At 38.8% G+C, this 26,676-nt stretch overlaps 1 protein-coding gene across 6 annotated transcripts in view; it reads right to left on the bottom strand.

Moving 5' to 3' along the window:
- The window catches only part of RIF1 (replication timing regulatory factor 1), a 59,186-nt gene extending 48,149 nt beyond the window's left edge, over positions 1–11,037 (bottom strand). For 4 of the 6 annotated variants that reach the window (XM_043487975.1, XM_043487979.1, XM_043487980.1 and 1 more), the window contains exons 1-9: positions 10,885–11,037; positions 10,387–10,500; positions 9,606–9,684; positions 7,559–7,655; positions 5,957–6,084; positions 5,773–5,867; positions 4,560–4,749; positions 2,726–2,818; positions 490–628 (exon numbers count right to left, since the gene is read on the bottom strand). In XM_043487975.1, the coding sequence (XP_043343910.1) occupies positions 490–628; positions 2,726–2,818; positions 4,560–4,749; positions 5,773–5,867; positions 5,957–6,084; positions 7,559–7,655; positions 9,606–9,684; positions 10,387–10,490 (925 nt within the window). In that variant the 5' untranslated portion in view covers positions 10,491–10,500; positions 10,885–11,037. Of the gene's footprint in view, positions 1–489; positions 629–2,725; positions 2,819–4,559; positions 4,750–5,772; positions 5,868–5,956; positions 6,085–7,558; positions 7,656–9,605; positions 9,685–10,386; positions 10,501–10,661; positions 10,810–10,884 lie in introns of those variants that run through there. The other 2 variants (XM_043487977.1, XM_043487976.1) reach the window with 2 other exon arrangements.
- Positions 11,038–26,676: the final 15,639 nt, after the last annotated feature.

The following is a 26,676-nucleotide window of genomic DNA, read 5'->3' as shown; positions in this document are numbered from 1 at the left end:
GACAACAAAAAGATAAGGGTAAGAAACATCAAAAGGAATCACTCCTATATATTAATGTTAACCCACCATTAGGTGCTATTCTTAAAGGTCCTGAAAAAAAGTTCCTCTGTCACACTTGTATTACACAGCAATCACAGCTGTTTGCTGTAGTCTACTGGCTGTGTGACTTCTGATAACACTTAATCGTTCTAAAGTGTTAATACTTACCATCTGAGGTCTATTATGATTACCGAGAAGTACATAAGTGCTCAAAAAAGTGCTGGACTGTACTAAGAAAACCACAAATGGCGTGTCACTTTGTTCAGTTTTTCAAATAGTGTAAATTTTATACCTGTGATTTTCAATAATGCCTGGCCTTTACAAATTCTATTGTTAGCTACAAATTTATTCCCCTAAAATACTCAATGAAGTCCAAAAAAAAAAAACCATAAAAGCTTTTTCATCTTAAATAAAACTCATAACAAAAATCAATCTTAAAATATTACTTACCTGGATTTAAAGCAAAATTATCTATTAAACTCTTCCAAGCAATAAAAGCTATTTTTTTAATCATGGGTGCTCCACTACGAAATCCCAGTTCTTCCAGCTGTAATAGAGAATTGATGAAACTCCCACTTCGATGCAAGGTCTAAAAAGGAAAAATCATTAAGAAGTTTTTTACTTGCCTGAAACAATTATAGGCACTATTAACATTCATTTGTCTAATGCATCCCAATAAAAAATACACAGGATAGAATATTAACAGTCACAAGTGATTATAATCCACACATAATATGAACAGGGTATAAATAAAAAACTGGCTTAGAAATTCACAAAAACTCTTAAGAAAGCCGCTAGAGCTAATAAAATACTTCCAGCAATGTTGCAGAGTACAAGTTGTTGTTTAGTCACCAAGTCTCATGTGACTCTCTTATGACTGTAGCCTGCCAGGCCCTCTGTACAGAGTACTAGACCAACACTCAAAAATCAGTTGTGTTTCTACACAAAAGCAATGAACAATCTAAAAAGCAAATTAGGAAAGCAATTCCATTTATAACAGCAACTAAAAGAATTAAAATACTTAGAAATACATTTAATCAGAGATGAAAGACTTAAAACTAAAGGCTACAAAGTATTGTTGAAATTTGAAAAGACCTAAATAAATGGAAAACCATTCCCTGTTCATAAATAGGAAGATTTAGTATCATTGTAACAGCAGTATTATCCAAACTAATCTACAAGTCCAATGCAATTTCTATCAAAATTCCAAAGGCCTTTTCCAACTAAGAAATAAAAGCTTACCCTCAAAAATTCATTATGAAAGAATCCCACTTAGCCAAAACAATTTTGGAAAAAAACATTATGAAGTTGGAAGACTCACTCCCTTGACTTCCAAACCTACTACAACACTACAGTAATTAAAGCGTATGGTAGTGAGGACTTCCCTGGCAGTCCAGTGGTTAGGACACTATGCTTCCAAATCAGTGGCCATGAGTCTGACCCCTGATTGGGGAATTAAGATCTCTCATGCCATGTGATGCAGCCACCAAAAATAAAGCTATGGTAATGGCATAAGGAGAAACATAACAGACCAATGGAAGAGGGATTCCAAAAACACTCTCACACATACTGTTAACTAATTAGCAATAAGAATGCCAAGACCATTCAATAAGAACAGTCTTTTTAACAAATGGTGCTTGGAATTATTCACCTGCAAGAAAATGAAACTGGATCCTTGTCTTATTCTACATACAAAAATAAACTCAAAATGGAACCAAGATCAAAACTTATGAATTAGCAAATAAATTCAGAGAAAAAGCAGAATAGAGGTTATGAGGGGCTGCAGGAAGAGGGGCAGCGGGAGCCACTGCTTATTTAACATGTACAGTTTTTGTTGGGGATGGCAAAGAAGTTCTTGGTATAGACAGTGGCGATGTTAACACAACTGTAAATGCTTTTAATATCACTAAACTGTATACCTCAGGATGGTTATGATAAATATTATGCTATCACAATAAAAAAAAAAAATCAACTTCCCCCTTAACACCAGGCTTAGAGAAAGAATATACAGTCAATTCTCATTATTCACCAGTTATGTTCTATAAAGTTGCCTTGATACTGTATTAGCAAATTCTGTGCCATGGCTTCTAGGGAAAATGCAGGATTAGGTTCCTTCAGGCCTCTGATCACATTTTCACCAACCATCTGACACACAATCTTGCTTCATGTGTGTGTGGTTTAAAGACAACTTATTTAATACATACAGTCTGACTCACGAACACTGAGCTCACAGCAGACAGCACCACAACTCACGCCTTTCCTCCTGAGGCGCACAACAGACTTCCCTGCTTAGCAACCAGACAGCACTCGGCACTACACTCGGAGGCCACTGAAAACTGAAATCTCCAAGAAAAAGTGCAAAACGTGAAAAATGTGGCACCAGATGTATCACGAAATGGACATCTGTTTAAAGGACATCAAGAATTAAAGCAAAAAAAGCAGAACATAACCCTGGCTCAACCTCAGACTGGAACATGTATACTCTGAGACTCAAATTTGTTGCCACTCTACATGTCTACAATTGACTGCAAAGGCAGCACAAATACTGACACTGGGTTTACAAATTTTAGTAAGTAGGTCAATGTTCATTCATATGGCACACATGAATAATGAGAACCAACTATACTATGCAAAGTTAAGAAAATAAAAGGTCTGGTGTGTATAAAAACCTTAACTGTGAACTTACCTTCCCAAGAAGTTTGACAAATAAAGGCCATAATTTTAACACGTAAGTCTCATTTTTACTCATAAATAGTTTCTGGAGTTCTGAAAGTAATTTCTGAAAACAAAAGCAAAAATATTTACCAAAAGACTCCTGAAAAGAATGCAGTATTAAATTGATTGTCTCAGCCAAGTAACTTTTCCCAATATTTTATCAGGAAGTTTCACACATATAGCAAAGCTGACAGTTTATAGTAAATGTCCAAGTATAAAGACCACTAATATTTTATTATGCTTGTCTTATCACCTATCCGGCCATTCTTCCATCCATCAATATAGCTTTCTTTTCCCCTACCAATATACTTTCCCCTAAAAACTTCATGCATATCATTAGAGTTCAAATGATAATGTTTTAACTTCTGTATTAACTTAAAAAATACATTAATAGTTTCATGGGTAATACATCTGAGAAAATTTGAGTTCAAATTTATTATTAAGAATTTTATACAGTGGACACTTGAATAAAGTGTTATTAACTGTGTGGTTCACTTACACTTGGATATTTTTCAGCAGTAAATACCACAGTACTACAGTCCGTGGTTGGTTGAATCCAAAGGCACAGAGGAACCATGAATACAGAGGGTCAACTATAAACTATACATGGGTTAAACCTGAGCTGTTCAAGGACTGCCTATATAAGCTCTTAAAAAATTAATAAATTTATCAGAGTTAAAAATCTCACAAAAACATTGGAGTTACTTTTAACTCAGGCATTACCATGAGGAATCCTGAATTTTAAAAAACAAACAAAACCCCAGGTTTTAGAATGTGGAAATCTCTCCCTCTGCCTCGATTACTGTATTACCTCCCAACTAGGTTCCCTACTCCTATGCAACCCCTGCCTAGAATTTTTTCCTCAACATAGGCAGAGGGATCCCCTTAAAAGCCAAGTTTGTATGTGTATCACTCATAGACTCAAAACCTCCAAATATGGTTTTCAATATAATCCAGATGCTTTAAAACCAAGCAATAAAGCAATAAAAGCCAAATTCTTACAATGGTCTCCAAGGTCCTATGTGGCTTGGCCCTGTTTCTGACATCATCTTCTACCCTCTCATCCTCATTCGCTCTATCATACTGCCCAGTGTTTGACAAACACAACCTAGCATATCAGAACAAGGCCTTTTGCTACCACGGTTCCTCCTAACTTGAATGAATAAGTTTACTCCTTATTCAATTAGCTAACTCCTATATTACCTTCACATCACCTATTCTTTTTCCTTCCTTGACCACATCACCCTTCCTCTTGGAAAGCACTTTCATCCCGTCCCCGTTGTTTCCCATAATCTCTTTACTAAATGAATTACATACTCTATTATTGCTCCCACTAGAAAATAAGCTCCACAACAAATTGCTTTTGTTCACTGTTTTATACACAGTACCTAAAACAATGTCCAGTATGTAACAGGTACTCAATAAATGTTATAAGAAAGGCTGAAAAACCTAAAACTTTGGGCAAATAATAACTTTAGGAAATTGTACACACTACATGCACTTGTATGCCTTAATCTGCAGCTACTGGGATAGCTACTACAGATAGTGATGAATCAGATAGATAATGCTCTCCCTTTTCCAAAAATGCAATTTCTTCATTCTTTAGGGATGAAATAAAATGCCTGGATTGCAGTTAACACTGAATAGACAGTTCCTTTCCTTACCGTAATTAGAACTGTGTGACATTAATTCAAGCAATTCTTACTTTTAATTCAAAGAGGAACTTCCTACATCATAGTGCAATTTCACTAATACGAGTATCCTCACAGTGCAATATCCAAAAAAATCCTTTAAGTGTTACTTACGGTAGTCATAAGCTGCTCTGTGATAGATGCTATTTCTTGTTGTTTCTGAAGCAACAAAGGCATTCCCATCTCTAAAGCACTGGCTCCCCGCAAATGTACTTTTTGGGCTGAATGAACCACTAAAGGTATGACCAATTTTGCCCACCTAACTGACTCTTCTCCCATTTGAACTGGGGCTTGTTCAATTAGTCTGTAACAGAGAAATCAATGACTAAATTAGTTTAAGTAGTTTTATTTCTAAACTACCTTTATGTCTAAGCTACCAGGAGAGTAAACAGTACACAGAAATACGCACAGTATGGTCCATTTATTTTAGAATATTATCTACAATATATACACACAAAAATAGATCTAACATAACTTAATTTGTAGACTTCCCTATTTTAATAGATTTTTCAAACAATGAAAACACATCATCTTTCTTCAGATTAAAAAACTTTTAATAATTATTTTTACACAAATTATATTCTTACAGGAGAGAACAGCTAGAGAACCATGATATACTGTGAACATCAATCAGGGCATCAGAATATAGTTAAAGCATATAGCTCAACAACTAAAGAACAGTTTCAACTAAAGAATGAAAAACAAGACAAAGCACATCAGTAGTTTGTGTTGTCAGCATATCCATTATGTAAAGCAAGGATGGATAGGAAGAAGATAGGTTTTCCTGTTCCCCTCATGCGCTGTTAGAAATTGTTTTAATGCTTTCCTAAATACCTGATACAGGGTTCCCTGGTGGCTTAGATGGTAAAGAATCTGCCCGCAGTGCAGGAGACCCGGGTTCCATCCCCAGGTCAGGAAGATCTCCTGGCAAGGGGGATGGCAACCCACTCCAGTATTCTTGCCTGGAAAATCCAATGGACAGAAGAGTCTGGCAGACTACAGTCCATATGGTCACAAAGAGTCAGACACGACTCAGCAACTAACACTTTCACTTTCAAATTACCTGCTACAGCCAACTTAGAAGTCTCTATTTTTTAAACTTCTGCAAAAGCTTTAAGAGAGATATTTTTAAGACTATTTCAGTAAAAATAAAGAAACCTAGTAACTTAATGCACATCTACTTTCCTCCTCCTATTACTTTGAGACTTTTAGTCTAGAAGACATTTCCTTCTTTCAATATCTAACTCAAATTCAAGTCCCAAAAGATTACTCCTTCAATTCTAAATTACTAGAACTATTCTAATTTGCATGGTATCCAAACTCATACCTTATGATGACATTTAATGCTTCATAATCCACAACAGCAGAATGCATCTCTCCTCTATTAAATACTATTTCTAATGAGTCAATTATACTAGATACCTGAAAGACAGAAATAAATACAAATCGAGTAAGCCTCAATTTTTTAACTGGCATGTAGTTAAGAAGACATATACAAAAACTATACTCACTACTTTGCCAACAACTTCAGTGGGAAATGTCTGCTTGGATATCACCCAAAGTGCCCTAGTACGTACATTTTTATCTGAACTTTTAACAATATCATTCAGTTTTGAAAGCAGTTCTTGAATATCTATCTCTGAAAAACAAGCAGAAAAACATTTTAATTATGTAAAATCTTTTACATCCTTTTAAATCCCTAACATAATAGATAAAAATCACTGTCAATAAAATTAAATGCATATCCAGAGAAAAGAACCAGAAAACCTATGCTAATAATTGAACTTTTTCCCAAAACACAAAATTCAGGTCAGAGAGAAGGCATACTCAGTGCAAACAGATGGTAGACTTGAAATCAATAATTTTTCAACTAAAATATTTCTATAGGATCTTATTATAAGGTTTGATCCTTTCGAACTGTGGTGTTGGGGAAGATTCTTGCGGGTCCCTTGGTCTGCAAGGAGATCCAACCAGTCAATCCTAAGGGAAATCAGTCTTGAATATTCATTGGAAGGACTGATGCTGAAGCTGAAACTCCAACCCTTTGGCCACCTGATGTGAAGAACTGACTCATTTGAAGAGACCCTGATGCTGGGAAAGACTGAAGGCAGGAAAAGGGGATGACAGAGGATGAGATGGTTGGATGGCATCACCGACTTGATGGACATGAGTTTGAGCAAGCTGTGGGAGTTGGCGATGGACAGGGAAGCCTGGTGTGCTGCAATTCCATTGGGTCACAAAGAGTCGGACACGACTGAGCGGCTGATTAGGTTTGAACATATGAGTCAATTTTGGCAAGATGTTATAAATCCTGTATCTCTGCTACAAAATGAACAACTCCTACTTCAGATTGCTAACATTTCTATATATTAAATAAGTGGAAACTTTTTGCTCAGAAAAAAAGATGGTAACAACTCTCTGAAATCTTTATTCCCTATTCCTAATTACCCATCTCTAAAGATCATCCCCACACCTACACTATGACAAGCCACTTACAGAGCAACAATTAGGACTACAGTCCTCCTGATATCCATGGGGGATTGCTTCTAGGACTTCCCCTGATGAATATAAAAAACCAGGAGATGCTCAAGTCCCTTACATGAAATGGTGTAGTACTGAGATCTCCATATTCATGAGTTCTGCATCCAAGGACGCAGAGGGTCAAGGATGCTAGAAAACTCAGAAGAGCATCAGATCCTGGGCTTTCATTACTACTTTTAGCTCCAAATTATCTGATTTACCACTATGTAAAAGAACTTTTCTAACAGCAAATTCCTTAACACATGCTTGTATAAAATAAATGACCCATCTACCTCCCCAATTAATTCCATCTAATTATAAACTTTCAAAGCAGGTATGTTTATTATAAAAGATGATTTTCTCAACATTTTAAAATAGGCTTTCTGTATTTTCTTTTAGAGCAAATTATATAGTTATCAAAGCTAGAGCTATGTCTAAGAAACTTTACTACGATGATATAATCTAATGATGTAATCTACAGACTCATTCTCAAAAGCAAACTCTAAACTACAGGTTGTGAAATTGAGAAGTAGCAGTACTTTTAACAGTATCAAACTATAAACTCTAAAAATATTCCATCACAACAAACTTACCTGATAATCCAGAGGCAATTTTGGGATTATATAAGCAAAACCCCAAGGCCTGTAGAGCAGCACTACTGAGCTCTGAGTTTTGACTGGCAATGTGAGTCTACAAAAACAAAACCACATTTGTTACAAATAAGTACAACTGCAAATGAATTTTTAGATGGAAAAGTCGATTAAAAACAAAATTATATTCTAAAGGCAAAAACCAGCAAATCCTTGAGTAGATTAAAAGGGAGTAAGATGAAAAGACCATGGATACAGCTTGACAAAGAAAGAGGGAAACTATTTGGAGATCAGCTAAATAAAAATTTTCCTTAAAAGAGAAAGAGCATCTCTGCACACCTGAAAGCAAAAAAAAGGGGGGGGGGGGCAACAAATGGAAGATGGTAAAGACACTAGATAGGAAGTAACAGTAGGAACAAAACTGTTTCACATAAAGTAAGCAAAGATTCAAAGGCAAAAGCTGACATTCAGCTATAGAATATAGAACACCACCTCTAACAGACAGAGAAGGTGTTAGAAGTAACGTTCACTAGGTAGCTGAAGTGCAAGGGGCTTTCAATGTCATCTCAATACTTCAGACAGTAGATTCTGAATCCATGACCATTTGGAATTCAAAGCCCAACCCCATAGTCTGCATGTAAAAGCTATAAAATCTCAAACCTGTCAAAGGCAAAGGTCTTGCCATTTGCTCCTAACCCTACATTTACTTGTAACCTTGCATCTTTCTTGGTACCATTTCCTATTCCAAACTAATCTATCTTTAAGTCTCCTCATTGCTTCTAAAATCAGATATCCAAGAAATCCTCAACTAGTTGCTATGCTTGACCAGGAAGAATGGTAAATGTTAGTAGTCATATATAAGAACAGACACTTCCTTGGAGCACCCGTCTTTTAATTAATCAGACCAAACATCCAAAATACTAAACCCTGAGATACATGGGATATAAAGGCAATCGGTTCAGACAATCACAAATAGATGAAGTCTTACACATTCAAAACTATGAGAGCTAATACTGTATCTCCTAAATAGCAGCTAGCATATGTGTGATCAACTTTTGATCATCCTGTCATTAACCACCCACAGGCTTCTAAATAATTATTCATCAGGCATTTTAGTTACAAACTCTATTTACAAACAATGCAACTTGATTCAAATTGCATGTAAATGATTTCCTACATGCTCTCAAATACATGTCTTCATCACATCAAACTGTACTTGAATGTGGAAAATGACAAAGAAAAATGGGATAATACCATTAACATTGCTTACTTATTGATAAGTCTTGAACTACTACACAGTAAAGTTCCTGCTTACATGAACAAGAACTGAAGGCTCTAAGAATATTTAAGGTTAGGCAAGGCAGTATCCCCAATGCCTCAATATTTAGCCAAAAATAATGCTTAAGTGTGCAATAAATATCTTGATAGACTACTTCCATTTAGAAGCACAAAAACAGGATCATAAAAATAAGAACTCAAAGGGACTTTGGAGATTTAGTTCAACCTCTTCATTCCAAAAACAGGGAAATTAAGTTAGGTGTTTAGGAAAGCCACAGTATACTCAAACGAGGACAAGAATATACGTCCTCAGTTTGATGCTAAACTACACAACCTCCCTATAAACAAACAAACAAGATAAGCATAGTAACTGTTTTTTAACCAAGCAAGAATGGCAGAAATAAGGGTGAGTGAAGATAAAAAAATGAATGTTACCCACACAGTAGATAAAAGACAAAACTACAAAATCATTTAGAAGCACTGTTCTATTAAGAGTGCAAGTTTTGGATTCAAGTGGTCACAGCAACTAAATTTACACATGTTAAACCAATTTCTTCTGCAAAGTGGGGATTAAAAAGGAGCCTCAGCTTGACAGGTAAGATTAAGAGAAAACAAGAAAATTAGACAGCACTTGATACATTGCAAGTCCCCAAATAGTAGTATAATAACCCTGCTGTTATTTTATTTTAGAGTCAAAGTTTTTGAGTTAGCAAAATCTTTTTCCCCCCCACAAAGTAAAAAACTATTTACTATTTACAACAAAGATACATACCTCTAAAACTTTAAATAGCTGAGGAAGTTTTTTCTCAATTTCTGCAATGATTTCTTTTCCATCTTCTCCAGTCATACGACTTAAAAGCAGAAAGAACATTGTTTACGCAAATGGCTGACAGAGTGGGCTACAGTCCATGGGATCGCAGAGTTCGACACAATTTAGCGACTAAACAACTCAGCGCGAATAAACCTCAGAATAACTTGTGCATCCCCACAGTACACGTTTTGACAGCTTCACTACCTCAAGAGGAAACAAGGAAACCTATCCCTAGTTACAAATTTACTAAAACTTACTAAACATGTATCGTTTTGTATCAATTTCCAAACAACCGACAGATAAGTCAGAAAAATACAGTCTGCAGGGGAGAAAACAGTGTGAAGCACTTGCGGTTAAATAAAACTCGAGTTATTGCTCTATATTAAAAAACCAATTCTGGGATTTCCCACTGTCCCGACATACAGGTGGCTTACATTGAAAAACCACTACTCTGGCCAAATCCCTCCCAAACTTTTCTTAATCCCCCTCTTACAAGACACACGTGCAGGCTTCCTCATTCCAAACAGACACCTTAAGGGCAGCACCACCTGCAACCGGGAAAGTCACCCAGCACGCACCCCCCACCCCAACCTACCCCGCCTAACCAGCGACCCCGGCGTCGCCCCCGCCAGCTGCCAGGCTTCTCGAATACACAAACTCGCTCGGCGTGCCTCACCCGGACGGTCTTCCCCCCACAACCCCCCAGGGCGCCCCACCCCCACCTGCCCCCAACAGGCCTCACCTGGTCAGGGTCAGGTAAGCGTCCGTCTGCTCTCCAACGGAGGCGGAAGGGTCTTCCAAAGTCTCCAACAGCGGCGCCAGGGGGCTCTGGTCCGCGGCCGTCATGTCGGCCACCCTGAGGCCCGGACCGGAAGAGGAGACAATCCGGTGACCGATGGAAACAGACCCGGGCGGCCCGGCTTAAGTCCGGGCCCCAGACCCGCGCTCCCGCCGCGGCCTCACAGCTCCCACCGCGTCCACACCGGGGCCCCTGGCGCACAAACCCAAGGGCCTAACCTTCTCCTGAGCGCCGCAACACGCACCCAGGCCCACGCCGCGCTCCGGCCCCGGCCCGCTCCCGCCACCACTTTCCCGGGCAGCTTTCAACAGGGGGAGGAGACCAGCGGGGGGCGGGAGAAGCCCGGGGAACGAGGCGTCTCGCCGCGAGGGGGCGGAGGTTGACCAGGCTGAGGGTTCCCCGCCGCCTAGCACTGAAACCCCAGCATTCACCCCGACGTACGAGGATAGGCCTGCGTCGTCTCCGCCGCTGTCCTGCAGCACCCGGACGCGACCACAGCTCGATTTTCCCGGTTCGGGCTGTTTACTCACGCGTGCGGCCCGCTCCCTCCTCGACCAAGATGGCGGCGGGGGCAGGCCCCGTAGCGCGCGGGAGTAAAACAGGCCTAGCGGGAGAGGCTCGAGCCAATCCAACAGGGGGCGGAGCGCCCAAATCATCGATCGCCTCCCTTCCCCGCCTGTTGTCCCGCCCTGCCCCTCCGGTCACCTTGTGGGGGGCGGTGGGAGGGAGGTTGGGCCCAAATTTAACCTTCTAGAGACTTGAAATTCAAAGTTTAAGCGGATCGCCCCAGTTCACCAGACTAAATTTAGTGGATCTTCAAACTGCAAGTCCATTATTTGTTGAAGTATTAGCAACGAATCATTTAACAAGAGGAGTTAACTGTACTGTGATATTTATGAGCAGCGTTTAGATTGGTCTAGATTCCAACCCTAGTTCCGCGTTACCTTGGCAAGTTAATCAACTTTTTTATGCCTCAACTTCCTCCTGTGTAAAATATGGATGATAATAGTACCGACTTCAGGTAAAAGCCAAGTAAAAAAACGCTGGAGAGGCCAGAGGCTCTCAGGTTTTAAGTGTACATAACAATGGCCGGGAGCATATTCATGATTCAACTGCCTGCTTCTGCCCCCAACCCCCTCCCGCCTTAGATATTGTGATTCAGTCGATTTAGGATCTACATTCTTCTAATTGGCCTCAGGTGTTGAAGGGTGGGACTTGATTAACACTTGGAGACTTAATACTTGGAGAACCTACTTATACCCTTAATGAAAGTCCTTGAAAGAAAGTGAAGTCGTTCAGTCGTATCCGACTCTTTGCGACCCCATGGACTGTAGCCTACCAAGCTCCTCAGTCCATGGAATTTTCCAGGCAGGAGTACTGGAGTGGGTTGCCATTTCCTTCTCCAGGGGATCTTCCCAATCCGGGGATCGAACCCAGGTCTCCCGCACTGCAGGCAGACGCTTTACCGTCTGAGCCACCGGGGAATGAAAGTTCTTATCCTTTTTATAGAACTCTGAGCACTTTCCGCTGCACGCAAAATTGTATCAACTTTAAAATAGGCATCTAAGGCCCAAGAGCAACTTTCCACCCTGGCCTGATGGGTGCAGGCATCCATCTGGAGCCTCTACTTACCCACACTGTACAACTATCAGTGTACTGAATTCAGGGCTGTGGTTTGCCCTGCGCTGTGTTAGCTGCACCAAGCAAAGCGTCTGCCAAACCAAGCTCTCAGAACGTGTTTCTCAAACAAAAAGATGAAGGAAAGGAGACAGACAAGTCCTTGTGAGCCAAGCTGTGGAAATTAAAGATTTTAAGAAATAGTTTAAAGCTGTGTCCGGATGAAATGTAGAGACACTTTAGACATAATGGAGGAGAAAGCTTTTCAATGCAGTCTGATATTGCATTAATCCTTAAATATTTGGAGGGGAATTTGCTCATTTTCTGCATTTTGGCAAAACAGATACTTAAGGGAAAGGTTATTAGACTGAATGAAATATATGGACAGGTTTTCATTACATTGCATTGAGATTTCAGTATTGTGGAGCTCTTGTGTTGGAAAAACAGAGAGGATCTTGAAATCCTGTTATTTTTTATGAAGGCTGTGAGATTAGTGGAAAAAACATTAACTTTGTCTTGAGACAGGTATTCAGTACCTCCACCCAATGCTGGTGTGCCTTACTGGGCTTTTCTCTTTCTAACACTTAGCACACTCTGATATTTCATTATGTATAGATTTTTTTATTGTCTGCTTCTCCCCACTAGAATATCAATGCCTTGTGTATAGGGCCTTTGTTCTATTTTTTTCCCCTGTAATTCCTCATTTATAAAAAAGGTTGGGGTGGTCATCTTGCTCCTCTTTCAAGTGTGTACAATCATGCTCTTCCTGAAATGTTTTGTAATATTTTATCATTGTTACTCTCACACCCGAGATCCTTTAGCAGTTCCCGTCAATCACAGGATGAATTTCAAAATTCTTGATATAACATGCAAGCCTATTATTGGGTCACTGCTTCACCTCCAGCCTGAGCCCCACTTCAGCCAGGTTCTAAACAATCTGCCAAAGTCTGTAAATTTTCTGTGCCTTTGAAGGTCTATGTTGTTCTTTGTATTTAGAACATTAAGTCAATTTTTCAAATGTGATAAATGTCAACTAAAGTATACCTTTTAATGAAATCCCTTCACTTACCTACTTTATCCCAATGGAGAATTAAATGTTGTCTCCATGCTAAGATAGCATGTAAACCTGTTAAAGAATCTTACATATGCCTGAAGTGGAAGAGTTGCAGGTTAGCCTGAGGGGCTTTAGTTCCAGCCATTATCTCAATCATTGCCCCTTCCCTGTTCTTTGGTATTTTCTCAGTCTGATATAAAGTATCAATACTAAGATATCGCAGAGTCTAGACAGATCTCATTCACCACATAGACCCTTCTCCAACATCTTTCCCACTAGACTGCTATACCAAGCTTCTCTTTTATAGGAATTCTGAAGCGACCACCATGAACTGGCTCCCACTGAATTTTATACTACCTGACACCCAATGAATATTTTGAATTAGTTTATTAATTTGTCCATGTATTAACTCATCCATTCTTTATCTATTCATACAACTAATTTCTATCTTCTCTGCCTCTCCAAATCCTGTATCTCTGTTTCTCCTCAGAACATAAAAGTCTTGCACCCTCAATCCGGTATCCTGCCCAATTTCCCCATTCTTTATTGAATCACGTATTTGCCAGCAACAATCAAGGCTATGTCATGTTTGTCAGTGACTCCTTTGTCATACTTGTCCCTGTGGTCCTAATGAATCTTCCTCCCTAATAATTCTTAGGTCTGTCCACCTGTCCAAATAGAATCCCAGTTTATGACCTAAACATATTTCAGAATTATAATATTGCTTTTCTAAAAACTGTTTCTTACTGAGTGCCAGATGTTTTAATATATAACCTCATTTATTTCTCACAATGGTTCTAAGATGAAGTACTTTTCCTGAGTTTATGAATAAATAATGTGAAGCTCAAAGAGTAAACTAGGGAAGTTTAATGTAGTCAAGTATCAGTTCAGTTCAGTCGCTTAGTCATGTCCGACTCTTTGCCACCCCATGAGTCACAGCACGCCAGGCCTCCCTGTCCATCACAAACTCCCGGAGTTTAATCAAACTCATGCCCATCGAGTCAGTGATGTCATCCAGCCATCTTATCCTCTGTCTTCCCCTTCTCCTCCTGCCCCCAGTCCCTCCCAGCATCAGGGTCTTTTCCAATGAGTCAGCTCTTCACATCAGGTGGCTAAAGTATTGGAGTTTCAGCTTCAACATCAGTCCTTCCAATGAACACTCAGGACTGATCTCCTCTAGGATGGACTCGTTGGACCTCCTTGCAGTCCAAGGGACTCTCAAGAGTCTTCTCCAACACCACATTTCAAAAGCATCAATTTTTCGGCGCTCAGCTTTCTTCACAGTCCAACTCTCACATCCATACATGATCACTGGAAAAGCCATAGCCTTGACTAGATTGACCTTTGTTGGCAAAGTAATGTCTCTGCTTTTTAATATGCTGTCTAGGTTGGTCATAACTTTCCTTCCAAGGAGTAAGCATCTTTTAATTTCATGGCTGCAGTCACCATCTGCAGTGATTTTGGAGCCCAAAAAAATAAAGTCTGACACTGTTTCCACTGTCTCCCCATTTTTTTCCCATGAGGTGATGGGACCAGATGCCATGATCTTAGTTTTCTGAATGTTGAGCTTTAGGCCAACTTTTTCACTCTCCTCTTTCACCTTCATCAAGAGGCTCTTTAGTTCCTATTCACTTTCTGCCATAAGAGTCGTGTCATCTGCATATCTGAGGTTATTGATATTTTTCCCGGCAATCTTGATTCCAGCTTGTGCTTCTTCCAGCCCAGCGTTTCTCGTGATGTACTCTGCATATAAGTTAAATAAGCAGGGTGACAATATACAGCCTTGATGGACTCCTTTTCCTATTTGAAAACAGTCTGTTGTTCCGTGTCCAGTTCTAACTGTTGCTTCCTGACCTGCATACAGGTTTCTCAAGAGGCAGGTCAGGTGGTCTGGTATTCCCATCTCCTTCAGAATTTTCCACAGTTTATTGTGATCCACACAGTCGAAGGCTTTGGCGTAGTCATTAAAGCAGAAATAGATGTTTTTCTGGAACTCTCTTGCTTTTTCAATGATCCAGTGGATATTGGCAATTTGATCTCTGGTTCCTCTGCCTTTTCTAAAACCAGCTTGAACATCGGCAAGTTCATGGTTCACATATTGCTGAAGCCTGGCTTGGAGAATTTAGAGCATTACTTTACTAGCGTGTGAGATGAGTGCAATTGTGTGGTAGTTTCAGCATTCTTTGGGATTGCCTTTCTTAGGGATTGGAATGAAAACGGACCTTTCCAGTCCTGTGGCCACTGCTGAGTTTTCCAAATTTGCTGGCATATTGAGTGTAGCACTTTCACAGCATCATCTTTCAGGATTTGAAATAGCTGGAATTCTCACATAGGTGAGTGATCACACCATTGTGATTATCTGGGTCATGAAGATCTTTTTTGTACAGTTCTTCTGTGTATTCTTGCCACCTCTTTTTAATATCTTCTGCTTCTGTTAGGTCCATACCATTTCTGTCCTTTATTGAGCCCATTTTTGCATAACCCCAAATTAATCTGTTTAAGCTACATTCATTCATGAACATGTAATGAGCTCTGTCCTGTAGGATATGATTTTTATGGTGGATTTACTCTTGAACATTGTAAGAGTCCTATGAAAGCTCACTACTGAAAGAACTCTTTTAGTAATCATTTAGTAACATAAAATATCCATCTGTAATCCAAATTATTAAAGTTAATGCAGTGAGCCCAGTTTTGGAATCAAATAGGTGAGGAGTGAAATACTGCTCTCCCACTCTGCAACTTAGGATCCGCCCCTAAAATGCTTAACTTTTCCATGTCTTCATCAGTAAAACGAGAAGAAAAACACCATCCTCAAAGTTCAGTAAATGACAAATATCCTTACTTAATGCCTAGCACAAATCCTGGCACATAGTAGGAATTTAACTGGTGTTTATTACATGAATAGGCTTCTCTGGTAGCTCAGACAGTAAAGAATCTGCCTGCAATCCAGGAGACCTGGGTTCGATCCCTGGGTTGGAAAGATCCCCTGAAGAAGGGAATGGCAACCCACTCCAATATTCCTTTCTGAAGAATTCTGTGGACACAGGATCCATGGGATTGCAAAGAGTTGAACACAACTAACACTTTCACTTTCACTATTACATGAATACATTGATTGAAAAATTGCATATTTTTTCTGAAATATATGAGTTAGTTTAATTTTGTCATTTAAAAACTGTAGAGTATAACAGTTCCAATACTTTGGCCACCTGATGCAAAGAGCCTACTCATTGGAAAAGACCCTGATGCTGGGAAAGATTGAAGGCAGGAGAAGGGGATGACAGAGGATGAGATGGTTGGATGGCATCATAGACTCAATGGACATGAGTTTGAGCAAACTCTGGGAGATAATGGAGGACAGACGAGCCTGGTTTGCTACATTCCACGGGGTTGCAAAGAGTTGGACATGACTTAGCGACTAAACAACAATAATAAGGGTTCTGAGAGATGTTTGAAACATTACCCAACGTGATAACTGTTTTGCTAGATTCATTTAAAGAAGGGCAGACTTTGAGATCTTTTTAGCTTTTTTAATCCTATATTACTAAGAGATCCCACGATGGACTTTTCAATAATTAATAGATGGAAAAAAATTTTAAAGATTATTTTATCCCATTATTAGTTCCTATACAATAAAAATATAGACCTAACAACATAACCCATGACCATCATGAAATCTACTACCCTTGCATTCAGACATACTACACAATGTTATATAATTATATTAACTAAGAGGTGTTTTAATCCTTTAACAGACCAAGGGCTTTATCTGTACATGTAACTACACACTTTCCACTGAACTGTGCAGAGTGTTCCTGCCATTTAGGACCAAGTCAACGCCTTTTCAGATGAGAAAATTGAGTTCCTTCAAGTTAAAATGAAAAGAGAGGGGCAGTATAGTATGAGAGAGGCTGATTACTGAGGTTTAAATCCTGACCCTACAACTTCTTAACTATGTGACTGCCAAGTCACTTGACCTCTTGTGCCTCAGTTTCCTTTTCTGTAAAATGGGAGTAATTGCACTTGCCTCATAGGCTTATGAGGTATATGTAAATCAATACGTGAAAAATGCTTAAACAATGAGCTGGTACATGCTATAAATATTCAGAAAATATTAGCCATAGAAACACTGGTTTCTCAGATTTAAATAAAACACATTAGAAAACCATGAATACTCTCCCAACAACAACAAAACACTTTTGCATTGAAATGGTTTTTCTAGCCCACATTAAAAGTATGAGACTACAGTTCATCAGTAGTTACTTAATGCTGTATTTCTCAAAATGTGGGCTTCTTTTGTGGCACAGCTGGTAAAGAATCTGCCTGCAATGCGGGAGACCTGGGTTCAACCTGGGTTGGGAAGATCCCCTGGAGAAGGAAATGGCTACCCACTCCAGTATTCTGGCCTGGAGAATTCCATAGACTATATAGTCCATGGGGTCACAAAGAGTTGGACATGACTGAGTGACTTTCACTTCACATCTCAAACTGTGGTTCCAGAATCATTGCATCATGAACTGGAAAGCTTCTCAAACTACAAATATCTGGTCTGTATCTCTCAGACCTACTGAATCAGTTGTTCTTGGACAAGTAAAATAGTCTGCATTTTTAATATGCCCCTGAACTATTCTTTTCAGAACCAAAGTCTGAGATTCCTACTGTGTTCCAGGCACAAATTGTCTCTAACTTTTATAGGACAGCTTTTAACTATCAATATTATTTGTAATTTAAATACAAATATCTGCTTTTGAAATGACCCCTCATATATGGCAGAAATCATTTGCCTATATCTCAAAACATATTTATGGAGAAAACAAATCTTTAGAAGCTCAAGAGCTACACAGATAATTGAAACTGACAGTCTTGAGCAGCCAAAAGGAATAGTGACTCATTGTTATGCTTCAGGCCTTTGTGGAGAAAGAACATAACCACAAATTTAGAAAATTAATCCAGTTTGAATTCATCACCAGGGCTACTCATGGGCAGGATTAAATGTTCTCCTTTTCCTGATCACTGGATTAAGGAAATTTTTCTTCAACTGCCTATTCTAGTAAAATAATATAATTGAAAATTGTAAGTCCTCAAAACATACTATGGATAAAACAGAATTTTGGCCTAAATTTGTAAGCTTCATTTTTGGCCCTCATGATACTGTTAGAAATGTTAATTGGTACAATCTCTAGGAAAGACAATTTGCAGTATTTATCAAAGTTACAAATTCTTTGATGCAAAAATACCACTTCTAAATGATTATCCTCATTCGTAAAGTTTGGAGACATTTCATCACAGGACTGTTTGATTTAAGAAAAAAGATTAGAAACAACCAATGAAGGCATGTTAAATAGATTAAGTACAACTACATTGTAGAATACTATTCCATGATCTATGTACTTACTAATATGTAGTGAAATCCAAACTATTTTAATGGGAAAAAAATGTTTCACTAAAAGGATCCAAACATCCTTAGAGAAATGACCAATACCAGGGCTGGGTTGAGTAAGTATAAGAAGAGCCTGAAATATCTTTTTTGTGCAAGAAAGTAACAAGTGCTTTAAAAATGTTGGGAATATGTTTAAAGGACACAGGAGCCAGCTTGAAGGTCTCCCACTGGCTGAATCTGGAACAGTGGAATCATAGACCATTGAATAAAATAAGAATCATGAGCCTATACTGATACTAAAAATATAAATAAAGGAAAGAGACAGAATGACAGAGTTATTAAATGCCATTTTGCAACCATGATAATTGATTCAGGCAATAATTATCAGTAATGGTAAAACCATTGAGCAAAAGTCTAAGGAGGAACACAGTCTCAAAGTATCTCCTCATAAGATACTTAGCAAATAAGAGATAAATGATAACTTTACAATGGAGACAACTATGAAAATCACCAAAACTTGCACAAGCTGGTATCACTGAGGTTCCATGAGGTAATTCACTGGGGTAACAACATCATTTCTGTGATGTGCCTATCAATAATTTATAAACTGCTGCTGCTGCTAAGTCGCTTCAGTCATGTCCGACTCTGTGCGACCCCACCAGGCTCCGCCGTCCCTGGGATTCTCCAGGCAAGAACAACTGGAGCGGGTTGCCATTTCCTTCTCCAATGCATGAAAGTGAAAAGTGTGAAAGTGAAGTTGCTCAGTCGTGTCCGACTCTTCGTGACTCCATGGACTGCAGCCTACCAGGCTCCTCCATCCATGGGATTTTCCAGGCAAGAGTACTGGAGTGGGTTGCCGTTGCCTTCTCCAAATTTATAAACTAAATCTATCCATTAGGAAAGAATCAGAAAAATCTATAAAGAAGGGAGTTCTATAAAAACCAAAGTCAAACAAAAAGCTGGCCCATGTTCTTCAAATAACAAGGTCAAGAAACAAAGAAAAGCAGAGGAACTGTTTCAGAATAAAGATGATTCAAGGGCCATTACAACTAAATGCGTGCATGATCATGGATCAATAGGGACTCTCAGGAGTCTTCTCCAGCACCACACTTTGAAAGCATCAGTTCTTTGGCACTCTACTCTGTCACCCTCATCAAGAGGTCCTTTAGTTTCTCTTCACTTTCTGCCATTAGAGTGATATCATCTGAACATCTGAGGTTGTTGATGTTTCTCCTGCCTATCTTGATTCCAGCTTATAACCCATCTAGTAAATCAACTATGCTTCAATTAAAAATTTTTTTTCTCTAAGGGAGTAGTGAAATTTGAACAAAGACATGTTATAACAAATATATTTGATAACTGTCTTATGGTTCTGTAGGAAAATCAGAATGAGAAATTCTCACAAATTTAGAAAAAGATTGATTTTTCTGCAGCTATAAAAACAAGTCAGGTTTCTCAGGTGGCTCAGTGGTAAAGAATCTACCTGCCAATGCAGGAGATGTGGGTTCCATCCCTGGGTCAGGAAGCTACCCTGGAGAAGGAAGTGGCAATCCACTTCAGTATTCTTGCTGGGAAATCCCATAGACAGAAGAGCCTTGTAGGTTACAGACCACGGGGTTGCAAAGAGTCAGACACAACTAAGTGACTAAACAAAAACAGAACCAAGTCACAATGTTTATCACATGCAGCTGATAAACACAACTCATCTCAGTGAACCTGCTTTTGTAAGCCTTTTGCTTATAAAAGTCAGCAAATCAGGGATAAACTCAATCCAAAAAATATGCCTTAGAGTACCAACCAATCAACAATAGTCACTTGTATAACCAAGCTTTTAAGGATCATGCCAACCCTTTTATGCTTCTCAAAGCCCACTCGTCCTGAATGCCATGCTTTCCAAAGACCCTGTGAGTCCTGCAGTTAGGTTTGCTCAGATTCTGCCTGACCAGCGTAGTTCTCCATTACTATGTATGGTAAGGAGTAAATTCAGCTTTTGTCTTTTTATTTCAGGTGTCAATGGAAGTCTCATTATCCCTTGGCAATTCTGGAATTTCCACTAAGATTGTTTTAAAAGCTGATTTTGCATTATTCCAGGTAAGCTCTGGCTCAACAGGTGCTCTTACTGAGCCCTTGTGTCCAAACTCTGTCGGGTCAGCTCTCAGGTGAGTCAGTTTCAGTAACCACTTGAACTCTACCTTCATTGACTTCTCATTACTGTGTTTATTGTTTTAGCCTGGGATGTTTAAGTTTTTTGCATAAGGTTGTTACACTTAGGTCTTTGTTCTAAGTAATTAGACCTTTTGGTTTGGAATAGTGTCATTTGGTAGCTAGATGGAGGAGTTTATTTATTTATTTATTGGAGGCTAATTACTTTACAATATTGTAGTGGTTTTTGTCATACATTGACATGAATCAGCCATGGATTTACATGTGTTCCCCATCCCGATCCCCCCTCCCACCTCTCTCTCCACCTGATCCCTCTGGGTCTTCCCAGTGCACCAGGCCTGAGCATTTGTCTCATGCATCCAACCTGGGCTGATGATCTGTTTCACCCTAGATAATATACATGTTCCCATGCTGTTCTCTCGAAACATCCCACCCTTGCCTTCTCCTACAGAGTCCAAAAGTCTATTCTGTACATCTGTGTCTCTTTTTCTGTTTTGCATATAGGGTTATCGTTACCATCTTTCTAAATTCCATATATATGTGTTAGTATATTGTATTGGTCTTTATCTTTCTGGCTTACTTCACTCTGTATAATGGGCTCCAGTTTCATCCATCTCATTAGAACGGATTCAAATGAATTCTTTTTAACGGCTGAGTAATATTCCATGGTGTATATGTACCACAGCTTCCTTATCCATTCGTCTGCTGATGGGCATCTAGGTTGCTTCCATGTCCTGGCTATTATAAACAGTGCTGCGATGAACATTGGGGTGCATGTGTCTCTTTCAGTTCTGGTTTCCTCGGTGTGTATGCCCAGAAGTGGGATTGCTGGGTCATATGGCAGTTCTGTTTCCAGTTTTTTAAGAAATCTCCACACTGTTTTCCATAATGGCTGTACTAGTTTGCATTCCCACCAACAGTGTAAGAGGGTTCCCTTTTCTCCACACCCTCTCCAGCATTTATTGCTTGTAGACTTTTGGATAGCAGCCATCCTGACTGGTGTGTAATGGTACCTCATTGTGGTTTTGATTTGCATTTGTCTGATAATGAGTGATGTTGAGCATCTTTTCATGTGTTTGTTAGCCATCTGTATGTCTTCTTTGGAGAAATGTCTGTTTAGATCTTTGGCCCATTTTTTGATTGGGTCATTTATTTTTCTGGAATTGAGCTGCAGGAGTTGCTTGTATATTTTTGAGATTAGACCTTTGTCTGTTGCTTCGTTTGCTATTATTTTCTCCCAATCTGAGGGCTGTCTTTTCACCTTGCTTATAGTTTCCTTTGTTGTGCAAAAGCTTTTAAGTTTCATTAGGTCTCATTTGTTTATTTTTGCTTTTATTTCCAATATTCTGGGAGGTGGGTCATAGAGGATCCTGCTGTGATTTATGTCAGAGTGTTTTGCCTATGTTCTCCTCTAGGAGTTTTATAGTTTCTGGTCTTACGTTTAGATCTTTAATCCATTTTGAGTTTATTTTTGTGTATGGTGTTAGAAAGTGTTCTAGTTTCATTCTTTTACAAGTGGTTGACCAGTTTTCCCAGCACCACTTGTTAAAGAGGTTGTCTTTTTGCCATTGAATATCCTTGCCTCCTTTGTAGAAGATAAGGTGTCCATAGGTTTGTGGATTTATCTCTGGTCTTTCTATTCTGTTCCATTGATCTATATTTCTGTCTTTGTGCCAGTACCATACTGTCTTGATGACTGTGGCTTTGTAGTAGAGTCTGAAGTCAGGTAGGTTGATTCCTCCAGTTCCGTTCTTCTTTCTCAAGATTACTTTGGCTATTCGAGGATTTTTGTATTTCCATACAAATTGTGAAATTATTTGTTCTAGTTCTGTGAAAAATACTGTTGGTAGCTTGATAGGGATTGCATTGAATCTATAGATTGCTTAGGGTAGTATAGCCATTTTGACAATATTGATTCTTCCAATCCATGAACACAGTATATTTCTCCATCTGTTTGTGTCCTCTGATTTCTTTCATCAGTGTTTTATAGTTTTCTATGTATAGGTCTTTTGTTTCTTTAGGTAGATATACTCCTAAGTATTTTATTCTTTTTCTTGCAATGGTGAATGGTATTGTTTCCTTAATTTCTCTTTCTGTTTGCTCATTGTTAGTGTATAGGAATGCAAGGGATTTCTGTGTGTTAATTTTATATCCTGCAACTTTACTATATTCGTTGATTAGCTCTAGTAATTTTCTGGTAGAGTCTTTAGGGTTTTCTATGTAGAGGATCATGTCATCTGCAAACAGCGAGAGTTCCACTTCTTCTTTTCATATCTGGATTCCTTTTACTTCTTTTTCTGCTCTGATTGCTGTGGCCAAAACTTCCAAAACTATGTTGAATAGTAGTGGTGAGAGTGGGCACCCTTGTCTTGTTCCTGATTTTAGGGGAAATGCTTTCAATTTTTCACCATTGAGGGTAATGGTTGCTGTGGGTTTGTCATATATAGCTTTTATTATGTTGAGGTATGTTCCTTCTATTCCTGCTTTCTCGAGAGTTTTTATCATAAACAGATGTTGAATTCTGTCAAAGGCTTTTTCTGCATCTATTAAGATAATCATATGGTTTTTATATTTCAATTTGTTAATGTGGTGTATTACATTGATTGATTTGCGGATATTAAAGAATCCTTGCATTCCTGGGATAAAGCCCACTTAGTCGTGATCTTTTCATGATCTTCTTAATATGTTGTTGGATTCTGTTTGCTAGAATTTTGTTAAGGATTTTTGCATCTATGTTCATCAGTGATATTGGCCTGTAGTTTTCTTTTTTTGTGGCATATTTGTCTGGTTTTGGAATTAGGGTGATGGTGGCCTCATAGAATGAGTTTGGAAGTTTACCTTCTTCTGCAATTTTCTGGAAGAGTTTGAGTAAGATAGGTGTTAGCTCTTCTCTAAATTTTTGGTAGAATTCAGCTGTGAAGCCATCTGGTCCTGGGCTTTTGTTTGCTGGAAGATTTTTGATTACAGTTTCGATTTCCTTGCTTGTGATGGCTCTGTTAAGATCTTCTATTTCTTCCTGGTTCAGTTTTGGAAAGTTATACTTTTCTAAGAATTTGTCCATTTCATCCAAGTTGTCCATTTTATTGGCATAGAGCTGCTGGTAGTAGTCTCTTATGATCCTTTGTATTTCAGTGTTGTCTGTTGTGATCTCTCCATTTTCATTTCTAATTTTGTTAATTTGGTTCTTCTCCTTTGTTTCTTAATGAGTCTTGCTAATGGTTTGTCAATTTTGTTTATTTTTTCAAAAAACCAAGCTTTTAGCTTTGTTGATTTTTGCTATGGTCTCTTTTGTTTCTTTTGCATTTATTTCTGCCCTAATTTTTAAGATTTCTTTCCTTCTACTAACCCTGGGGTTCTTCATTTCTTCCTTCTCTAGTTGCTTTAGGTGTAGAGTTTAGGTTATTTATTTGACTTTTTTCTTGTTTCTTGATGTAAGCCTGTAATGCTATGAACCTTCCCCTTAGCACTGCTTTTACAGTGTCCCATAGGTTTTGGGTTGTTGTGTTTTCATTTTCATTCATTTCTATACATATTTTGATTTCTTTTTTGATTTCTTCTATGATTTGTTGGTTATTCAGAAGCGTGTTATTTAGCCTCCATATGTTTGAATTTTTAACAATTTTTTCCCTGTAATTGAGATCTAATCTTACTGCACTGTGGTCAGAAAAGATGACTGGAATGATTTCAATTTTTTTGAATTTTCCAAGACCAGATTTATGGCCCAGGATGTGATCTATTCTGGAGAAGATTCCGTGTGCACTTGAGAAAAAGGTGAAGTTGATTGTTTTGGGGTGAAATGTCCTATAGATATCAATTAGGTATAGCTGGTCCATTGTGTCATTTAAAGTTTGTGTTTCCTTGTTGATTTTCTGTTTAGTTGATCTATCCATAGTTGTGAGTGGGGTATTAAAGTCTCCCACTATTATTGTGTTACTATTAATTTCCTCTTTCATACTCGTTAGCGTTTACCTTACATATTGCGGTGCTCTTATGTTGGGTGCATATATGTTTATAATTGTTATATCTTCTTCTTGGATTGATCCTTTGATCATTATGTAGTGTCCTTCTTTGTCTCTTTTCACAACCTTTATTTTAAAGTCTATTTTATCTGATATGAGTATTGCGACTCCTGCTTTCTTTTGGTCTCTGTTTGCATGAAATATTTTTTTCCAGTCCTTCACTTTTAGTCTGTATGTGTCCCTTGTTTTGAGGTGGGTCTCTTGCAGACAGCATATGTAGGGGTCTTGTTTTTGTATCCATTCAGCCAGTCTTTGTCTTTTGGTTGGGGCATTCAACCCATTTACATTTAAGGTAATTATTGATAGGTATGGTCCCATTGCCATTTACTTTGTTGTTTTGGGTTCACGTTTATACAACCTTTCTGCATTTCCTGTCTAGAGAAGATCCTTTAGCATTTGTTGAAGAGCTGGTTTGGTGGTGCTGAATTCTCTCAGCTTTTGCTTGTCTGTAAAGCTTTTGAATTCTCCTTCATATCTGAATGAGATCCTTGCTGGATACAGTAATCTAGGTTGTAGATTATTCTCTTTCATTACTTGAAGTATGTCCTGCCATTCCCTTCTGGCCTGGAGGGTTTCTATTGATAGATCAGTTGTTATCCTTATGGGAATCCCTTTGGGTATTATTTGTTGTTTCTCCCTTGCTGCTTTTAGTATTTGTTCTTTGTGTTTGATCTTTGTTAATTTGATTAATATGTGTCTTGGGGTGTTTCGCCTTGGGTTTATCCTGTTTGGGACTCTCTGGGTTTCTTGGACTTGGGTGGCTATTTCCTTCCCCATTTTAGGGAAGTTTTCAGCTATTATCTCCTCGAGTATCTTCTCATGGCCTTTCTTTTTGTCTTCTTCTTCTGGGACTCCTATGATTCAAATGTTGGGGCATTTCACATTGTCCCAGAGGTCCCTGAGGTTGTCCTCATTTCTTTTGATTCTTTTTTCTTTTTTCCTCTCTGCTTCATTTATTTCCACTATTTTATCTTCTACCTCACTTATCCTATCTTCTGTCTCCGTTATTCTACTGTTGGTTCCCTCCAGAGTGTTTTTGATGTCATTTATTGCATTATTCATTTTTAACTGACTCTTTTTTATTTCTTCTAGGTCTTTATTAAACATTTCTTGCATCTTCTCAATCTTTGTCTCCAGGCTATTTATCTGTAACTCCATTTTGTTTTCAAGATTTTGGATCATTTTTATTATCATTATTCGAAATTCTTTTTCAGGTAGATTCCCTATCTCCTCCTCTTTTGTTTGAGTTGGTGGGCATTTTTCATGTTCCGTTACCTATTGGGTATTTCTCTGCCTTTTCATCTTGTTTAGATTGCTGTGTCTGGAGTGGGTTTTCTGTATTCTGGTGGTTTGTGGTTCCTTTTTATTGTGGAGGTTTCACCCAGTGGGTGGGGTTGGACAATTGGTTTGCCAAGGTTTCCTGGTTATGGAAGCTTGCATCGGTGTTCTGGTGTGTGGAACTGGATTTCTTCTCTCTGGAGTGCAATGGAGTGTCCAGTAATGAGTTTTGAGATGGGGCTATGTGTTAGGTGTGACTTTGGGCAGCCTGTATGTTGACGCTCAGGGCTATGTTCCTGCATTGCTGGAGAATTTGCGTGGTATGTCTTGCTCTGGAACTCATTGGCTCTTGGGTGGTGGTTGGTTTCAGTGTTAGTATGGAGGCTTTTGGAAGGTCTCTTATTACTTAATGTTCCCTGTAGTCAGGAGTTTTCTGGTGTTCTCAGGTTTTAGGCTTAAGTCTCCTGCCTCTGGGTTTCAGTTTTATTCTTCCAGTAGTCTCAAGACTTCTCCAGCTATACAGCACTGATAATAAAACTTCTAGGTTAATGGTGAAAAGATTCTCCACCGTGAGGGACACCCAGAGAGGTTCACAGAGTTACATGAAGAAGAGGAGAGGGAGGAGGGAGATAGAGATGAGCAGGAGGAGAAAACGGGGGACTCAAGAGGAGAGAGAAAGATCTACGCAGTTCTCTGTTCCCAAAGTGTTCTTCGTAGCCCAG

Source organism: Cervus canadensis, chromosome 15, assembly GCF_019320065.1.
Source record: "Cervus canadensis isolate Bull #8, Minnesota chromosome 15, ASM1932006v1, whole genome shotgun sequence".
NCBI classification, from domain to species: domain Eukaryota; kingdom Metazoa; phylum Chordata; class Mammalia; order Artiodactyla; family Cervidae; genus Cervus; species Cervus canadensis.
The sequence above is the reverse complement of the archived record's forward strand: the minus strand, read 5'-3'. Positions and strand labels throughout refer to the sequence as shown.